The 20681-nt window shown below is 39.4% G+C and overlaps 1 protein-coding gene across 3 annotated transcripts in view; it reads right to left on the reverse strand.

The window, feature by feature from the left end:
• Rab27b (RAB27B, member RAS oncogene family) overlaps positions 1-20681 on the reverse strand; it is a 154270-nt gene continuing 133589 nt past the window's right edge. For all 3 annotated transcript variants that reach the window (XM_006970090.4, XM_042263866.2, XM_076555455.1), the window contains 5 exons: positions 18079-18250; positions 16527-16612; positions 11678-11781; positions 8583-8706; positions 1-6151 (listed from right to left, as the gene is read on the reverse strand). In XM_006970090.4, coding sequence (XP_006970152.1) covers positions 5962-6151; positions 8583-8706; positions 11678-11781; positions 16527-16612; positions 18079-18231 — 657 coding nt within the window. In that variant the 5' untranslated portion in view covers positions 18232-18250 and the 3' untranslated portion in view covers positions 1-5961. The remainder of the gene's footprint in view (positions 6152-8582; positions 8707-11677; positions 11782-16526; positions 16613-18078; positions 18251-20681) is intronic.

Below are 20681 nucleotides of genomic sequence, written 5' to 3' on the forward strand. Positions count from 1 at the left end.
TACTTGATAAAAACATGTTTTTATTTTCAAAGTGTGCAGGAACAATCACTAGTTACAGTTCTTAACAAACCCAGACACCACAAAATCACAGGGTGCTATGATTCCTGAAGCCACTGGAACTTTGATATAACAAATAATGACCTAACAGTGTTTGTCAGAAACCACTGCCTGCTTGGAAGCACATTGAATAAGCCACACTCAAAGTCTTAAGTTATATTGAAAGCATTAGACAAAACTGAGATCCATACAGAAAGCAGACAAAACAAACATGCTCAGGTTAAAGAGATGGATAATATTCCTGGAACGGAAATTGTTGAGCTACCGTGAAGCACTTCAGTATCATCAGAAAATCTACTGTTAGCACATAAAGTGAAGCAAGATAATTTATTTTTCTTAAGTTCAAATACAAGAATCTTTTAAACATAAAATTAAATTTGTACATGGGATTTTAACCAACTTGTAATGTCCTACATTGAATCCAGCTGGTCTCCTTGAAAGAAGTACAAGATGACACATTAGTTGAAACAGAGCTCATATTTTTTTCCCCAAGAGTAAAGTACATAACACATTTTCAATAAAATGCAGTGACCTCAAGGTGACTGCCAATCCATTTAGCACTCTATTATAGTTACTGTGATGGTCCTGCTATATATCTTATCATGACAAGTGGCCCAAGTTAGGAGTGAATTTATTTTTCTTAGTTTATGATAATGGTGTCTGTTTATGAAAGAGAACAGTTTCTTTTGAACCTAACTGGAACCTCATGAATTACTCAATGTTTGCAAAGTTCTGTATGAAAGAAGCCACATAGTCCTGAAGTTGTCATTTCTGGCTGTTTTTCTCTCTATAACAGATCCTCCTCCAAAAAGCATCTGGGGACAAGAATCACATAGAACAAAACGATAAGGATATATGACTGATTCCCTTACTATATAGTGTTTGACATGAGGACAACAGTTACAGGTTAAATAGGTTCTATTCAATGAAGGCGTGATGAGCTGGCTCCTGTAGGATTTGCTCAAGACTAAGTTAGCTAAGAGGTGCCAGCCACATTGCAGATGACCTCTTAGAAAGGAAAGGAGGCAGCAAAGCAAACTTAAGCCAGAGGTGATCCCTAAAAAGGTGACATCCTTTTAAATAGTTCCACCATTTCAGTATTAATGTTTTACCTTAGTTCTTTCTTATTTTTTTTGTTAATGAACTTTTCACACATGAAATTACATAACACCTCAGCCATAAACTGTTGGTTCAAAGAAAGTGTCAATAAAGCATCTTTAAATGTTATTGCTTGAAAATGAAAACATTAATTAAGAATTTCAGACTCATATGTAGTAAATAAAATACTTTTAAGTAACCTAAATATTTGGTAGTCATACATGTAAGCACATACGTTTTTCTTAGCTTGGTTCTAAGGGCATAAACTCCACAAAGCAGATAAAAATAACAAGGAAACATTTCTACAGATCTAGTTTAAAAATGTTAAAACTTTTCCTTTTCTACCTAAGTCAACCTATGACCTTCTTCATGATCTCCTATATTAAAAGACCTGACCTAGCTAGCTTGTCATTCTTATTTTTTCCAAAGTTCTTTATCAATGATGTCATTGTGGTTGGACACTACTCAAGAATTCAATGACAATAATTTTTTATAAAATCTTCTCTATACCCAGCAGTGTTTATCATTTCTATACTATGAGACAGACAGCTCCATGCATTGAGATAACTCTCAGTTACTACCCAGTACCCATTGTCAGGTCTCAGATCTCTGCAGTCACGCCAAAAATGAGCCAACCTCACTGTGGTTAAATATTGGGAAGAAAATATAATGGAGTGAATTCTTAGGCAACCATAGTGAGTTTCTTGGCATCTTAAAATTTATAAAGCTTTCTTTAAAATATTCACACTTATAGGTCACTTTCAGTGTTGTAAAGCTTGGTAGTAGAAAATGAAAACCAGGTTTTCTTTCACTTTGGCTAAACTTCGCTCCCCTTTCTTCTCCCTGCCCTTCTGTTGCCTGAAGACCAAACCCAAGTCCCCAGACATACTACTCAGGTGTCCTACATCTGAGCTTTTAATTCCCCAGACCTTTAAGGAGTTATTACATATCTTAGCAAGCCATAGACTCGGAATGTTACTTCTTTATAGTTTGAGTGTTGAACGTAACTTTAAAATCCTCCATGGATGACAATTCGTCATCGCACTTTTAAGTGTGATATACAGCAAGGAAGGCAATTTTTTTCCTTTATTAAGAGAAAAGAGGTACAGAAGAGTGAATGGTCTCCTCCATAGGTGCTTTGGGGGTGTTCACCTTGTCTAGGCACACACTGCATCACCCACAGAGCTGCCTCTAACTGGTACCCTAGTATACTAATGAGGAGGTACCCCAGCCTCATCAAATCTGTTGAGTCCCAATAGACTCAATCTGGAGCTTTAAATGTCTTTGAAATGAGATTGTTATTACAGATCTTTAATGTCACGCTACAGCGCTTTATAGTCAAGTTTATCCTTCCTTTCTTTTTCTTTCTTTCTTTCTTTCTTTCTTTCTTTCTTTCTTTCTTTCTTTCTTTCTTTCTTTCTTTCTTTCTTTCTTTCTTTCTCTCTCTCTCTCTCTCTCTCTCTCTTTCTTTCTTTCTTCTTCTTGATACAAAGGACAACAAAACAGATTTAAACTCTTAACCATTCACCTTATCTATACAGGTTGGCAAACAATAACTGTACATTAGAACAAAGCCACCCACTAATGTATAGGATGTCTCATCTGGTTAAAAATTAACAGATAAAATACTTTAGAAAATGCTGGTTTTGGTGTCTTTTTTTTTTTTACAGTAAATTGATAGCAAATTGACTAAAGTAGTAAATTATGAATTTTGAAACTATTACAGAGAGATCCAAGTTCATCTCCCAACAGGCAGCATTTTCTCCACTTAGTTGCAACTTGTTACAATAGTCAGACTAAGATCAACAGCATGTTCTCTTCACTATTTTGCATATTTTTCAAAAGATAATTCTTGTATTAGATTAAAAATCAAATTATACGAATTTATAGTTAACTCTCAAGAAATGTCTAATCTGTGACAGGCTAGAAGAAGGTAGCAATAATCTCCAGATACCAATGATGTTCTTGAATCCTTTGCTATCAGCTGGCTTTGCACTATAGTATTGTCTCTGTGAGACCTTTTGGAGACCTAGGATTAGAGAAAATGAGTTATGTGGTTGGAGACAAAACTGGTCACAGAGGTATTTGAGGCACTGAGTTTGGGCAATGTAAACATCAACCAGTGTAAACACTCTAGACTCGGGCTCTGTGTCAGAAAGAAGTATCATGTACATTATATACCTCTCAAAAAACACAAACATTTGGGAGGTAATTATTAAGAGGAAACAACTGAACATACATGTTGTAGTGGGATAAAAAATATGGAGCTCTTTAAAGCAGAATATTCATGGCACCAGTTCAATTTGAAGTTATATAATGAATATGGAACTAGGATCTGGAACTCATAGGAGAATGAATTTCTAACAATAGTCAAATAGATTTCAAAGTCAGACATCAAAATTTATAGACAGAAATATTTTTAGACTAAGTGTTTATAAGTAGAATATTTTCATTTTTGGCAGCTTGAAATGTCAACCCTCCCAAGTTTATTATCCAGTACTTAATACTTGTTACTCTTATAGGCACATTTCCATATTTATAGGTATCATTGCCCTCTACCTCATGCTACCAATGATGCTCTTAAAGCAGGTCCTGAAAAATTCTCATCTGACAATGAAAAATCTTGGCATAAGCAAATTAATCATGTAACTAGAACACAATGAGAAAAAAATGAAAAGGTAAAATTCCTTCACTATTATATGACTCAGCCATTCCCTGTTACGGAAATACTGGCACATTTTGAATCAAAATCCGAAACACATTTATTGACCTCAAGATATTCACCAGATTTTACCATAGCTGTGATCATTTCTTTCTACTTTCTGTCCAGAAGACATATTATAAACACTGACTCACAGCTTTCTCCACCCATGGCACAGACTTTGAGATCAAGAAGAACATCCCAGACAGTGGGAATACTAACCTAGAATCAATCATAGAAGTTGGGGGTCTTGGGCTATTAGCACTGAGAATTATACTAAGGGCAAATCCCTTACAAGCTTCCATATTGTGTTGATTTGTTCATTTGTGGTACAGTTCTGGATTCCACTTATCTTAAAAACATTTTATGTAGACATGTCCTCAGATCTGTGTATATTTCTGAAATTGACTGGACACCAGATGGAAGATAGAAGGAAAAGGTTTAAAATGGTACTGGGATTTTACTTTGCAATGCTTGTAATTTTTAAAGGAGACAAAGTATGCAAAAGTTTGAGATTGAAAATATTTTAAAGGATGAGAAAGTATGCTATCACCAACTGTAGGCTCAAAGAAAACAGAAAACTCAAAGCAATTTGCTTTCTTATTGGTAAAATTGACTGACAAGTTTAAATACTACATTGATAAGATTGGGTTTTATATCTATGCCAAATTAAGAGAATAAAAACTATTACAATATGACTTTTCACAATGATAAGTGTAAGTCAATGTGAATTCTGTGGTTAATTCCAGAAAGAAAAGTCAGCTTCAAGGAAAAATAAAACCACTGGCTACAATTTTGGTGAGATAAAACACAGATCCATCCTTGTTATTTTCTCAAGTACATCTCAACTATAGTTATTTTTCCTCATGACAAAATACAAATATTATAATAAAGAATGAGGCATCACCAATTTTTGGTTACTGATGATGTGAAAATTCAGGGTGAACATAGTTACTGGTCCATAATTATTTTGAAGTTATTGATCCATGAACATACCTTGCTGTAACTGCTTCAACACAGAGATAAGTGTGGTATAGAGGGAAAATACAACTTAGAATTTCTAGTGCTTTTCTAAAATGAAGCAAAACCCACAATTAACCATCACTCTTTGTTTTCTATCATCAACAAATTTTATATTTGGAAACTTTAAGACTAAATCTTAAGTTTCTTGACTACATTTATAGGGTATATTCAATAAATATGATTTATTTTTTCTTGTGATTCTTTATAAGAATTTGATAAAAAAAAATAAGAATAAAATGTGAACTTGGGCACTATCAGAAGCAATGCTAAAAGCTTAAATTGTTTGAATTGGAGCTTCTAAAGCATTCTCAATCTCAACTGATAATGCCAGCTTCCAATCTGCTTCAGTGAAATTTGGCTAAGTGACTCTCTCAGACTTATCTCAAAGATCCATTTAATTTTACCTGTTCAACTGCCATATTCCCATGTTTTATTTTCCTCTAGGGAATGTACCTTATACTTTTTTATCCATGATCCTATTCTTGCCTCTCTGCCATTTATAAAAAATATAAAAATGGCATTATTACACAATTTCCTACAAGAAGTCTGACATTCACCCACTCACAACCTTATCAGTGTAGCTTATTGGGTAAATGTAGTCATCCTTAATAAGCCACACAGAATTCTTTGTTATATGTCTATTTTTAGGAATATGTTTTTCCCAGTGCAAATATAGACTATGACTCATACTTCACGTAAGTAGATATGAACAGAAAAAATCTTTTAATATTCTTTTTAGTTAGCCTATTCATTTCTCCAGACTGATAGTAATATGTGCTTTCATTTAAAAGTCACTGATACTTCTTCTCTTATACACAACTTCTTTATAAAAATACAACCAAGCATCCATGATGGTGAGACCACCTTAGGAGAACTTTGATTTTTGTTTGGAAGGGACTCAGGTTAACAGTACAATTCTTTTAACACTATTGACTATCCTGATTTATTAAAATAGATTGAGGAGGGAAGAGAAAGACATGCCATTGCTCATGATCTACTCAACAACAACTTTGTTGTTTGCATTATTTCAGGATGTAGTATTTGGGTGGGCTCTTTATCACTGGTTCCTAGGAGGAGTGTCTCTAGCAGGCACATTTCTTTTCTGCTGGCTTTTCCCCATCCAGCTTTCCAGAATTTCCACCATTGACAGTGTCCGGAACCTGTGTCTTCTCTACACATTGTTCCATTCTCTTCATTATTAAGTCCAGAAGGGTTTCCACAGACTTCTCTACATTCTGTCCTGTTGCAGCACTTGTTTCAAAGTATGGTATGCTAACATAAAAAAACAAAAAACAGATTTTTCAAATTGACCTGTAAAATTATATCTATGACTCATATATAACACATTCTTTTGAAGTGCGTATTCATCATAGAAAGACTAACTCTAGCTAATTAACAAATTTATTACTTCATGAGGTTATCATGTCTTATTACTATCCAAACTCTTTCATTGTTCAAGAATGCAATGTTACCATTAATAAATGTAGTCACCAAATTGTGACATTGAACTTACTACATTCTTGAATAATGCAGATAATAATATTCTCATACAAAATCATTTTAAAGCAGACTTAGGGTTTATTTTTAAAAGATTTTATTTTCATTTATGGGTGTATACACATGCGCATGTGTATGTGTGTATGTATGTATGTGAGTTTGTGTATATGTGTGTGTGCATGTTGGTGTGTGCACACAAATGCTGAAGAAAGCCAGAAGAAGGTGTCAAGTCCCCTGGGGCTGTAGCTACAAGTGTTTATAAGTCACCTGACATGGATGCTGGGAACCATACTCGTTCTTTAAAATAATGCCAAGTGCTCTTAATGACTAAGTCGTCTTTCCAGTGCAAGAGCTGAGGTTAATTAAGGACCAGGGAGTCTGCTATAAGATCCTGTCTCTCTTTGAAATGACAGGGAAGTTACACCCACGATACTTCAATAATATGGCTACCTAAATAGAAGCTGGGCAATGACAACACTATTTGAAATGCCAGTGTGGATAGGGAAATTGCAATGGGCCCCACCCCTAGTTGATTAAGGGCTGCCAAGAGAGGAAGAACTAATCTTCCCAGAGATGAGCACCCTAAATGGTTACCCAGTCCCAAATGGTTAATCCCACTGCCCCCAGTATTCACATAAGCAACACTAAATGAACTCAGTGGGTCACATTTATATACAGAAAAATGATGTAATTACATTTTAATTTTTAAACTTTTGTTCTTTGAGAATAAAGATATTGGTATAAATTTAAGTTGAGCACATAGGTTAACACAAAGAGAGGGACCTAGGGACCAGAGAACCACACAGCTGTTGCCGGGGCCTTCTCAAGAGGAAGTAGTCTCACACAAAATCTTAATGAGAAATGTTGTTTGAAGAAAGAGATCAGAAGAGAAACAAAACACAACAAAGTGAAGGCCACATAATACATGGCTGGCAAAGAGATCTTAGTGTCAGTTTTTGCCGGCAAGTTGGAAACCTTGTTTTCTGTTTCTTGGTTTTGTTTTGTTTTTTTCACTAAATCAAAATTAATGAGTTGTTCTTCCATGCTGTCATGACCCCAGTGCATGGGAAACCATTAGAGGGGGTAGTCAGAAAGCTGCGGCCAAGGCATCATCACCACTTGAACACAATGGAGTAAAGAAACCAGTAGGAGAAATGCCTAGACCAGTGGTCAGCAGCTCCGCTAACATTTTATGGTCAGCAGCATCCCTAACAGTGTACTTCCCTCTGGCCAATCACCTAGAAATTTGCTTTCAAAATGCTGCTTACGTTGGATATAATACTCACAGGAGGGTAAGCTACGTGTATTTGGAATTAACAGCATTGAGAAGATCTAAACTTGAAAGATCCAAATGAGCTCTTTCTGGCAGATGATAAAACTGCTTTAAGTTTAAAAGTCACTGACAAATTCTGCCATGAAGGTTAATCTGCAATTACATGGGCTTATTTTGTTTGAGTTTGTTTTCAGCTGCCAGTCAAGTCTACCCAGGAAGACGGCTGCAATATCCAGGCCAAATCAGATACTGTTCTTTGCTCACCTAAGTAACTGTTAAGTGAGAGGTAGTAAAGCACAGAGTTTATGAATATAAGGCTTGATGTAGATTCCTTGAACTAAATTTAAGCTTGGTTCTTTAATAGCTATTTAGCCTTCTACCAAGCACTTAATTATTCTGTGACTCAGTCCTTCTTGTACAAAAGGTGGTGACTCCAGTGTCTCCTGCATATGGCTATGAGAAGCTCAATGAGCTGAAGGCTAGCAACAATGGCCAATGCATGATAAAGACTCAATAAATGTTAGATGCCATTATTAATATGCTTTTTGAAGGGAGGCTTGTGTGTGTGTGTGTGTGTGTGTGTGTGTGTGTGTGTGTGTGTGTGTTATATGTACGTATGTGCAGGCTTGCTTGCTTATGAGTGTCAGTCACTAAATCTGGAGCTCATTGATTTAGCTACACCGGGTGGCTAATGAACCTCATCTCCTCTCCCAGCACTGGGGTTACAGACACATTCTACCATAGCCAGCTAGTACATGGGTGCTAGAGATCCAAACTGAGGTCTCCACTCTACCCAGTGAGCCATCTCCCCAACTGGAAAGACTTTTTAATTCACTGCTGTTTCTGATCCAAGGGGATTCCTTCAGCTGTCTCCCTCATGTCCCTGCTTCTTCTCTGGACAAGGTCAGATGGTTCCCAGTGAGAGTGACTCACCCATACTTTTCAGCCAGCTCCCGAGCTTGCCGTTCATTGACTTCCCTTTGGTCCGGCAGGTCCGCCTTGTTGCCGATTAGTACTATGTCTGGGTTTTCACAGTAAGCATTTGCTTGCAGTTGGCCTTGGTAAGGAAGCAGAGAGAAGCAGTGAGTTAGTCACAAGCAAATGATGTTAAAGGACTGCTCATGCTCTAGATTCTTAACCCGGCTGTTCATCTGCAGCTTTGTTACCTACTAATGCTGATCAGCCTGGTCATCTCTCCTCACAGTTTCATCTATAAAATGGAGATGCTGCCTCACAAATTACAGATAGTAATGCTGAAAGACAGGTACACAGAAAGTACCCGAACCGATACCTAAACATGCTCACCTATACCCAGGAGCTTGCCCTCTGACCTATGTGGCTTCTTGCCATTGGTTCCTCAGATAAGAATATCAGGCTTGATCTAAGCCTTTCACTTGGAGATGATAGAACATGATTTTCATGTATGTTCATTTGCTCCATTAGATGGTGGCTCTGTGGATTCAAAAGTGATGACCTATGGAATGGACAGGGCTTGAAAAACAGGAAATTCATGCAAAAAAAAAAAAAACAAAAAACAAGCTTAAGATAAAATCTTTTCTCTTTCTGTAGGCAAATGTGTGTGTGTGTGTGTGTGTGTGTGTGTGTGAGAGAGAGAGAGAGAGAGAGAGAGACAGACAGACAGACAGACAGAGAGACAGAGAGACAGAGACAGAGACAGAAAGAAACAGGGAGAGACACAGAGAGAGAATAAACTAAGTAATGAAGGAATGAAAGAAGGAAGAAGCAAGGGAAGGAAAGGAAAGGAAAGGAAAGGAAAGGAAAGGAAAGGAAAGGAAAGGAAAGGAAAGGAAAGGAAAGGAAAGGAAAGGAAAGGAAAGGAAAGGAAAGGGAGACCACTCCACCTCATTAAGACCTGTTATGTGGCCGGGCGGTGGTGGCGCACGCCTTTAATCCCAGCACTTGGGAGGCAGAGCCAGGTGGATCTCTGTGAGTTCGAGGCCAGCCTGGACTACCAAGTGAGTCCCAGGAAAGGCGCAAAGCTACACAGAGAAACCCTGTCTCGAAAAACCAAAAAAAAAAAAAAAAAAAAAAAAAAAAGACCTGTTATGTGTCATGTAGCCAAGACTGGAGGAAGCACACAAAGATTTATCCTGTAATATCAATGATCTGAGTGTTAGAAACCCAGAGGTTATTAGACATGGCAATTAATTATCCTAAATCCCAATAATATCTTCCTGGAGACCTGAGGGAGAGGACCATCTGCCTTGAAAAACGACAAACAAACCATTCTCTGAAAGAATCTAATAATCTTATTATTTCCTTGTCTCAACAGAATCTAATCATAGTACCAGAATTTGGATAAGGACATACAACATTCAAAGGAAATAAAGACAGATCTTAGGGTAAACATTAATTTGGAGAGGGAATTAAGAAAGTCAGGCTTTGTTGATATTTTCCCTATTGGCTGAAACTGGTTACTGAATTCACATTCAAAATACATATAAAATCTTACCTATTGCTACATTTAGTGCATCATTAATTTACCTAGCTATATTTAGTGCATTATTAATTTTGTGTAATGTGTTTTATACATAGAAATGTAGTGACAGAGACCTAGATAGACATAGCAAGAGTCTGAACATACACAAAGTACCAGGAAAAGTGCAGAATATTGCATTGGAATAAATGTGTGAACCCTACTCTTCCTCAGCACATGTATTCTACACTAGAAATAGTATGAGACACAGGTAAAAGCAAAAAAATCTGTAACAATGTCGGGGGCGTGGTGGCAGCGTCCAAATGAACCACGCATTGTTGAGGGGTGACAAGCACTGTAGGAGGTGGAGTGGCAGATCAGGAGAGCTCTCTCTAGAGAGAAATAAAGTCTAGGCAACATCTTGGGAAGGAAGGAAGGAAGCAGCACAGGGTTGTCAATTGAAGAAGAGAAATCCAGGCAGAGGGGACAGGAAGGGCAAAGATGGTTAGGAAGAAGAGCGTCGTCACTATTCTGGAGTGTGGCTGAGGGTCAGTGGTTAGAGACTCACAAGGGGGGATGAGTCGGGCTTCACAGTGGGCCTGGATGTAGCGGAAGGACTTCAGCTTTTATTCTGAGCTAAGTATGAAGTCGTAGACTCTGATGGGTGGTGAGAAAGGAGCTAGGGAGGGAGGCTGGAGATTCCTATAGTTAGATTGTCTTCATGTTTGAACAACTCATTCATTTATTCTTGTGTATGTGCACAGATGTGTATATAGGTGTATGTGTACACAGATATGTCTGCATTTAGAGATCAAAATTCAATACCATTCTATTCTTCAGGTATCATTTGTCTGCTTGTTTCTTGAGATGCCTCTCAGACCTTGTGGATCCAGTGGCTGGCCACGCAGCTCCGGGGAATCTCCTGTCTCCACTTCTCTAGTGCTGGGAGCAGAACTGCAGCCTACCACTATTGCCACTTTTGCGTGGGTTCTGGGGACTGAACGCAAATCCTCAAGCTTACACAGCAAGCATTCCAGCTGATGGAGCATCCTATTCATCCTCCTTTAACGACCTTTTATTCAAGCAAAACCTTGTGTGAGCTGGGTGATTTCAGAGCCATGCCTTATCAACATGGCTGGCTGTTCTCTGGAGTAGTCCCTAGTTTAGTTAACCTTTTCACCCTTGAGCATGTCTAGATGCCAGTGTCCTCCCACCCCCACCCCCCAGGAAACACTGTGGATGTTCTCTGTCTTGTCTATTCAAATTTAATGCTGTACATGTTATCTTTCACTTTGTCAAAAATCCTCATGACTTACTGGAAAAATGAAAGCAATGGCTGCTTAACCAGAATGCTAAAACCCTTAGTCCTGAGATAGTCTCATAGGCTGCTCTAGGAAGAGTCAAAGGAAAACAGAATTCTAACCCGAGTTGCTTATTGATACAAAAGTTGCCACTGTGAAGACGACACAGGGTACACTGTGCTCACATCTTTTCAGAGTTAATCTGTGGCTGCGTTTCCACAAGGCAAACAAGCAAACAGAGCGGCCAAGTCCCAAAGAAGCTGTCCACACGTATGACTCAGCCCACTTACTCATCCAGTTCCTGACATTCAAGAAGCTCTGTTGACTGGTGAGGTCAAACATTAACAAGAAGCCCATGGCGTCTCTGAAAAAGGCGGTGGTGAGGCTCCGGAACCTGCCAACGAAGCACAGTGACTGTTTCTCAGTCCACAAACTCACAATCACAGGCCAAACAACAATGTGGTCCACACATACATGCTGTCTCTATAGCACGCACACATCTTTCTAGATGGACATGTGAGACTAGACCAGAAGATTAGTAGGTCAGGGAGAGAAGATCTGCTTGCAAATTATTTTTTAAAGATCACTCTCAGGCTCTATGATGCCATGGTGCTGATATAGGGTTTCATTTAATCACCAACTTGCCACCACAGCCTCTCTTGGAATCTCTCTCTCTCTCTCTCTCTCTCTCTCTCTCTCTCTCTCTCTCTCTCTCTCTCTCTCTCTCTCTCTCTCTCTTGGCCTATGGCTTCTTCTGGGCCACAATTAAAATCTTAGCCCATTGATAGTGGACTTTACCTTAGAATTTTCAATTTTTCTTGTCTGTGGCCAGAAGAAAAGCAGGCACATGATCAGCCTGAGAATGAGAACCTCCGTGAGCATGCAAAGCAGGCTGCAGTTCAGAACTAGAAGAGTTGATGAACTCTTTGTAAGGCACCCTTTGGGGTAAGAGTCTCCCTCAGGTGGGTGTGTGAATCATGAGGAAGAGGAAGATGACGGGGGACTGAAGGAAGGGCAAAGGAGAAACTTGGGTCATGGGGAAAGAAAGTGAGAATATTTATTCTCAGTGTAGGATTCTGGAAGTATACTATCATACAAATGCTAAGACGCACACTCACTGATCCCCTCCCTTGCTCCTGCCCTGACTTCTTTAGTGAAGGTAAAGATAGGCTGAGACCCACAATGACGTCAGCACGGGGCAGAACTGGAGAATGCACACAGGGACCAGGGAAGAGCTGGAGTTAACAACGGAACGTCAGAAAGGCACCCAGCTTTGAAATAGAGAAGTGCGGCATTGGCTCTCCTCCATGGTTTCCTAATTTTTTGGTCTCTCATTTTAGTCCACTTGGTAGCTATTTCATGTTGGTTTTCCCCGAGTTCTATTCTGGACCCTTCTCATTTTATGCACACACCCTAGAAGATGCCATTTACTCCCTGGGCTTCGCTGTAGCCTATATGTTGAACAACCCAAGATAGCTAGATAGCTTTTTGCTGTCCGTTGAATTCATGCTTTAGAGATTTTCCCACATAGGCAAAACTCAGGCATTTCTAGAATCACCCATCCCAAACTCAACTGTTCTCCTTCCTGTCTTCTTTTTCTGGCAAGGGCGGTCTCAGGCTGTCGGTGGCACAGCCCTTTTCCTCTTTTCCCTCCTCACTGCCTGTGCATCATTCACACCTGCTTCTTCACTGGCTCTCCTCATTACACTACCTCCTGCTCCACTAGCTTCACACCCATGACGGCTCACCCCCAATTACCGTCTTAGTAAGCTTCCCGTGTCCAGTTTGAGGGAGTTCGCATTTCTTCCTGTTGATCTTGTGATTCTTTCACTAACAACATTTCAATGATGACGCATGGCTCTTGGGATAGCACTAAAGCCATCAAGTCTTTGCAGGATCCTCACCGGTCTATCATTAGGCTTCATCTCTTGCCTACTACCCACAGGCATGCTAATCTTCTCTTGGTTCTGAGAAAGTTCACTGTCCCCCCTGGGCTCCCTCACACGCTGGTTGTTCCCTGGGTTGCCTCACATTAGTCTTTCCTCTTCCTCTGCCTGTCCTTTAGCTGGATTACACTCCCTCATGCATTGTGTATGAGTGCAAACGTAACGCACCAGTGGAAACACTGCTTCCTCCTGGAGCCTTCTGGGAATAGCCTCTTCCTAGAGGGCTCACTTACCACCTTCTGTCTCCTGACAGTTGTCCCGGGGCCATGCTGAGATTGATTGTTTGCCCAGTGTCTACACTCATCTGTAAGCTCCAAGGGAAAAGGAGCTGTGTTTCCAATTGAGAACACAGTCTGTTTTCATTACCCAGAACATGCTATTTATTTACAAAGTGCATTTGGATATTAAAGAAAATAAGAAAAAGATAGAGTACAGAAAAGGTTTGCTCTTCTTACAGATTTTAAACAACATCAAAAGAGAATGGTTCTTTGAAGCATTAGGAAAGAGATAAATCAATCATTGCTTTTGCACAGCATTTCTGAAACGCAAAGGTGTAGATTATAAAAACCAAAAGCATTACTCATTTTGTTTCCATGTGGGTCTGTTTCTGCCTCTTCCTGGCAGCTCTTAGAGATCACAGGCATTCTGTAATAGTTCCCTCTGCAGAAAAGCTGTGCCCACAAAGCTGTTTCTTAATCATTGTACTGATGTGGCTGAGAAAAGTGATCCGTGTGTGTGTGTGTGTGTGTGTGTGTGTGTGTGTGTGTATGTGTGTGAAGGACAAGCCTGTGTGTTATTTTCCTCATTGCCCACAGCAAATGATGAAGTAGTTACAAAGCATGTTTATTGTGTCATCTAACTGAAGCAAAATTTTCCTCACTAAACAGCAGCACAGACAGACAGGACACTTGCTGTGGAGCTGGCTAACATCCTGGATCAGTCGTCCTTTGTCACCCTTCCTTCTGTTACTTCATGGAAGAAATGCAACTGATACCCAGTTACACATACTCCTTTCCCATCTCACCCTAGTCAGTGGCTCAGGTGGGAAAAGCTAAGACCATAAAAAGCAACAGACCCCAGAATCAGGCTCCTTATTGTTGTGTATTCCTAGAGCGGTTAGATTCTTGATGTTCACATAGGATCATGTATTTTCCTGCTTTCCCATCATTGACTTTTTAATCAATGACCATTACCCTTACCTGGATTATATTGCCAGAAGCCCCAAGGCATAGGGCTGAGGTTTGTGGTATTGTTTATCTTGTTGCCTAGCTACACCTTATAACCACAGCATGCAAAATTCTCAAGGGATGAATAAGCCAAGAGCTACTAAGACAGCTCATCCCATTCCCCTACAGTGCAGCTGTATTAAGGGGACAGATGAGAGAAGTCGGCCATCATGCAAGGCTGACATATCGTGTGCAAGGACATATGGGAACCACATTTTTTTCCCGTATTGCTTCTTCAAAAATGAATTAAATTGGTCTATAAAACATACATCTTTGTGACAACAAAACTGACACATGAAAAGAGACTCTCATGAGGAGTGACTTCAGAAGAACCAGCAGTGTTGAAGGGTGTGTGTAAATGGAATGCACAGTCAAAAAAGCTAACAGAGAGGGCCCGCCACCTCTCCTGGCGTTTACACTCACTGAAAGCGAGAACATTTTGGATGCATTTCAAAAATATGGGTGTTTACAAGCATCAGCATTCTAAGACATATGATGCAGAATCGGGGGCAAGATGTCTCCTACATATCTTCGCTGTCACTCTGTCGCCACTTTTATTCAATCTGATAGTAGACAGTTTTATTAGATGTGGGTCTTTAACACTTGGAAATTGGGTCCCAAGGAAACATGTTTTCATTGAATAATGGAATATCACTGAAAGCTCTAAGCAATCCATGCTGCGATGTACTGTTTGCTATCTTGCATATGACAGCAGAAATGAGGTGGAAAGACTAGGAAGAATTCTGCCCTTATGCAGCTCACAGCTCTGTTGGGATAAGATGGCCACGAGTGCATCAATAAAGGGCAGTGAGAGATTTAAAAATAATAGAAAAGTTATCTTATTAAATGGTGACATAGCATCTATTGAGTAGCATTTTAGTGGCAGAATATAGGTGGGGATTTGTTACTGGCTTCACTGGGGAGGTGGAATTTGAGCCAAGGCTGGAGAAAGAAGAAGGTTAGGAAGGTGAGAAAGAGGTTCTAGGGCTGAAGCAATAGCTCAGTGGGCAATGTGCTCCTAGCACAGGCAGATCATTATGGATCCCCAGAACCCATGCAAAGCCAGACATAGTAGTGTGCATCTGTAATCTAGGTGCTTCTACAATGAGGTGAGGAGAGACAGGAGGATCCCAGGATGCTCATGGGCCAGCTGGCCTGGCGTGTGCATCAGCGAATAACAAGGCATGAGCCCCTATCTCAACATGGTAGAAGATGAAGAAGACTTACACACTCCTATACCCAAGGCTGTTCTCTGACCTTCCCACACATGTCATGGCCCATGCACGCCCGCAGTCACACACATGGCCATGTATACACACACGTAGATGCATACATCATACATAATATGTCTGTAAATGCAGGCACATCATACACAGAGCTTAATTAAAAAATATTCTAGCTATCAAGTAATGGTGCGAGCCAACTCTGAGTGAGAAAAGGCAGTTACCAAGCGTATAACAAAGAATATGGGTGGGAGACCAGAAAGACAGGGAGGGTGAAACACCTTCTCTTCAACGCTGTCTGTGATCAGCTCTTGCAACAATGCTAATTCTCAATCTTCACTGGAGTATATCTGAGAAATTTCTCCTCACTAGGAAGTATGAAGATAGATTTATTTCCCTCTGATTGTTTGGATCTGTGCTAGCTTTACAGTTCTAGTGTGAATAATGAACTAGAAACCACAGACTTTTATTTCCTAATACAAATGCCCATTAGTTGTTTTATTTTGTTTGTTTAGTTTGAGAAAAAGTTGCTCTCATTTTGTAGCCCAGACTTGAAGCAATCCTCCTGCCTCGGACTCCTAGGCACTAGGGTTATAGGAATGTACTACCACACTGGGCATAGCTATCTATTTTGAAATTGGTAGAAAAGTTAGATACCATTTTTTTTTGAGTTTCATTTACAACGTTCAGCCTTCAACGTTTTCTAAGTTATAGGTAGCTAGAAATAAAGTAATTTCCTGTTACCGCTCTTGTCCAGCAGTGTCCCAAAGCTGCAGGTGTACCTTAAACGCTTTCCCTGGAGACCCATCGGCTCCTTGTGTGCTGTAAACCTGAAAAACACAATCCTCCCAAGTTAATAACGCCTTGGATTTCGTCAACATTGTAGTTCTCTGGGTTCACCCAGAGTGTTTTCGTTGATTACGATAATCAAAGTTCATAGTGCAGAATAAATATTTGCTTTATTTTCCCCCCAAGTATCACATATATCTCACTTTGAAATGTCAAGTGCAGTATGATTTTCAACACAGTTTAAGCATACTGCAAGCTTAAATTAGACACCTTCTGTCATTTCCTCATGGAAGCAGCAGACACCAGATCAGGATGAAAGCCCAGGTTCAAAAACCAACTTTTCATTTAAACTACTGAGTCTATTTTCTTTTTTTTACTTCGACAAATTGAGTCCATAATCCTTTCATATTTTATAGCTGTAATAAACTTAAATGAAATTACAAGTGGGAAAACCATTTTAAACAAAACTTGCTTTATAAGTACCTGGCTATCTTTTAGCAGAGAATTGACTTTCAAGATGACTTAGGTTAGAAAATGAACACAGAATTTCTCAGGGGGTTGAGTTAGGACACTTTGAACTCTGTCTTTTAGCCTCTTCTTTAGAGGGTCTTTGCATATAATGTTCATGGCTTAGTGGAAATGTTTTATAGGCATATTTTTGCAATATTTCTGCCTAGATTGGTAGGCATTGCTAAGGGGAGAAGTCAGAAGAATCTTGGAGTTGCTGGAAGCAGAGCTGTCCACAATCTATTGGCTCTCAGTTAAGGTATAGGAAGCGATTCAACTTTCATACAGTGGCTTTCCACCAAGCATTTCCCTTTGGAATTTGTGACATCAACTGGAAGGCACAGTGATCTTGGCAGTCAAGAATACCATGGGTGGCAGGAAATCTGGCTAAGCTTATGTGCCTATGCTACATGCCTCACATGTCACAATATCCTCCTTCCTGTCATTAGTGTCTAGCATGGGAGAAGGAAATGGTGTTGTGATTCTCACTTAAGCTCCCTTATCATGGAAAATAGCATGGATGGGTCTCACATTCTGTTCATAACAAGCCAGTGATTGATGGCTGAGGCTACACAGAAATAAAAATGCAGCAAGAACTTATAAATCTTGTGTTCCAGCAATTTGCCAATCATACTTTTTAACCTCTTTGTTAGGAGTAAGGAAGTAAATCCTTCAATTTTCTAAGAAATTTACCTTGGACCAATGAATTAATAAGTCAAAATTTGAAAGATTCCTTAAGAATTCACAGAAAACACATTATCCACAAATTCAACAACTCATTTATTTTAGTGTGCTTTTGAAGACAGATAGTGTCACTCAATATTTTTCTATCAAAATGTTACTTACTGGTAGTTGAAAATGTAATAAATAACATTCTGAAGTTTGAGTTTCATGTGACAAAAAAACCCAGACACTTTGAAGTGCAATAAACACAATTTCTCAATTCTTATTTGATACAAGAGAATAAGTAGAAAGGTTAAGAGTATAGTTAAAAACTTACCACACGTTTTTCCCGAAAATCTATTCCCACTGTAGTGATGAATTTGGGATTGAATTTGTTGTCTGTGTATCTGTAAAGAAATGTTGTCTTCCCTACTCCCGAGTCTCCAAGGGCCAGGAGTTTAATCAGATAATCATAATCTCCATCAGTCATAGTGATGGTCTTGGGGAGCCTGCACAGGAGAAGAGCAAATATGATGAAGCTAAAGCTGATTTCCTCTGTCTGCTATCAGAATGCAACATACAATTAATTAATGACATTAACACCAAATGCCTCAATTGTGCTGAAATCCTGAAATAACTTGGTCAAAGCAGCTTCAAGTATGAGGGTATGCCTGCCGTTTTATCACTTTACATCAGGGTATATAATAGCAAGCATTTGTATAATAGACATTGGCACACAATAATAGACCTTAAAAAGTCAAGGACTTTTGTTTCCAAAACAAGTCTCTCGAGTATTAGCAGTGTGGTGCTTGGGAGAGGAGGGAGACACAAGAAGGGAAACCCCGCTGGAAATGAAACAACAAAGGCAGAAAGTGATTGCAACTACATGAGAAATGAAGAAATTGGAAAGGTTTGCATCTGATAATGAAGGAGAAGCTGTCTATTATATCCATACACAATATTCCCCTTTAGTCTTAGGAATTTAACAACTAGCCTGATGCCCCTGAAAACACTGATCTGAAATCCTGCAGCAACAACTGTTAGAAATCTTCCCTCCCCAAACAAGGAAGCCTCTGTTCTGAATCAGTCTGTGTTGAGTAGTACAGCACTGATTTCCAAGCCTTGAGAGAGAAGCAGAGCAATTGCAAGGCATAGTTTGGCTATTCCGGTAATATGCCTCCTGTCTGGGTGAAAACATCTCTCATCTTTCTTCCAGTGCACAGGCCCCTCCTCCCCTGAAGCTGTGATGGCTGTGACTGCAGACCAGCCCTAAGCTAATGCAAATGCATCTCCAGAGGTTATTCTAAGGCGACTCATCTGAATGACATCCTGCTCTATGGTTGTGAAGTTCCTACCATGACTCAAGATTTGCTACAACTTTCTGATTCATAGGTCACAGGTGTAGTTGGAAGGTTTCTTGGGTCCTGCCCCCCTCCCCCATGGTCCAGACAAATCTCTCTCACCTGCAGTCCCACAGCAACTGGGACCCAAGTAAACACACAGAGGCTTATATTATTTACAAATTGTATGGCCTGTGGCAGGTGTCTTGCTAGCTAGTTCTTATAACTTAACCCATTTCTATTTATCTATAAATTGCCATGTGGCCATGGCTTACTGGTACTTTCAGATCTTGCTTCTCCTAGTGGTACTGGCTTCTCTCTAAACTCTGCCTTTCTCCTTCCTGTCACTCTTTGGATTTCCCACCTGCCTCTAAGCTGCCTTACCATAGGCCAAAACAGCTTATTTATTAACCAATGTGAAAACATATACTCACAGTACAGAAAGACATGCCCTAGCACACAGGAGTGTGATTGTTGTATCCTGCTACAAAGGGGGAGGCCTTTGAAGACTTTGCTAACATGGAAAACATTGCTCTATTATGAGAAAAAAAATAAAATATTCCTATTTATGCAAACCCAGCAGCCAATTTATTTTTTAAAACAGTCTATTCTGCAATGATTAAAATTACAGTTCAAAATCAGCCTATTAGATGAGCTAAAGCATTCTAGTGATTTTCCAAAAATATAAAAATGGCCTGGGGGTGTAGGTCTGTAATTCCAGTTGTTTGGGAGGCTGAGGCAGGAGGATCACAACTTTAATTTCCTCCTGGGCAACTTCACCTGATTGTGTTACAAAATATGAAAAGGGATAGGGACATAGCTTAGTACACATCACATATGTGCATGCATGTGTGAGAAACTGGATTCCATTCAAATCACCACTAAGCAACTGAATAGAAGCAGATATGCATGATTTTTGTGTATATAAACTTAATCCAAAATGCTTTTACTTTGCTATTTTTAAGTAGTAGTCCAAGATGAAAGATTTTATGTCCTTGGGTAAAACAGTTGATGAAGATAATGAGTTATTTATCAAATAATTAATAATCATTAAGTTGCTTTGGAGATTTGCATCTTTTAAATATAACTAATTCCTTAAATCTGAACTACATTTCTTCTGCTAAATAGGACTGAATTGATTAGGAATGTGTGTTTCTTTCATTAAAGAATCTTTTTTTTGAGATAGGATAATTCATATCATGTTGTCCTTACATATGCCTCTCACGTAATTTGCCTTCATCACTGAATAGAACTTGCTGAGTCTTCTGACTATAAAAACTTTTGTTTTCTTTTTAAACTATCTAGACAAAGTATGATTATGGCTTAGGAAGCATGTGCACCCATCAGCAGCTAGCCTTCCTTAGTGAAAGGGCACAGACAACCAAGGACACTAGACTCTTGTTGGAGATTTCTTCTGTAGGAGACTGCCTATACTTACCAACTCCAAAACTTGATGGCTCTAAATCAGAGCTTTGTAGTTGAATCTGCTGCGGCTCTCAGTCTTGGAGCCACACTGGTACCCAAACAGAATGATGCTCCCTATTGGAGGCTTGCATTACCATCTCTCTATCTTCTCTCTAAGTATCATTTTATTAACAGC

This window comes from Peromyscus maniculatus, chromosome 19, assembly GCF_049852395.1.
Source record: "Peromyscus maniculatus bairdii isolate BWxNUB_F1_BW_parent chromosome 19, HU_Pman_BW_mat_3.1, whole genome shotgun sequence".
In the NCBI taxonomy this organism is placed as follows: domain Eukaryota; kingdom Metazoa; phylum Chordata; class Mammalia; order Rodentia; family Cricetidae; genus Peromyscus; species Peromyscus maniculatus.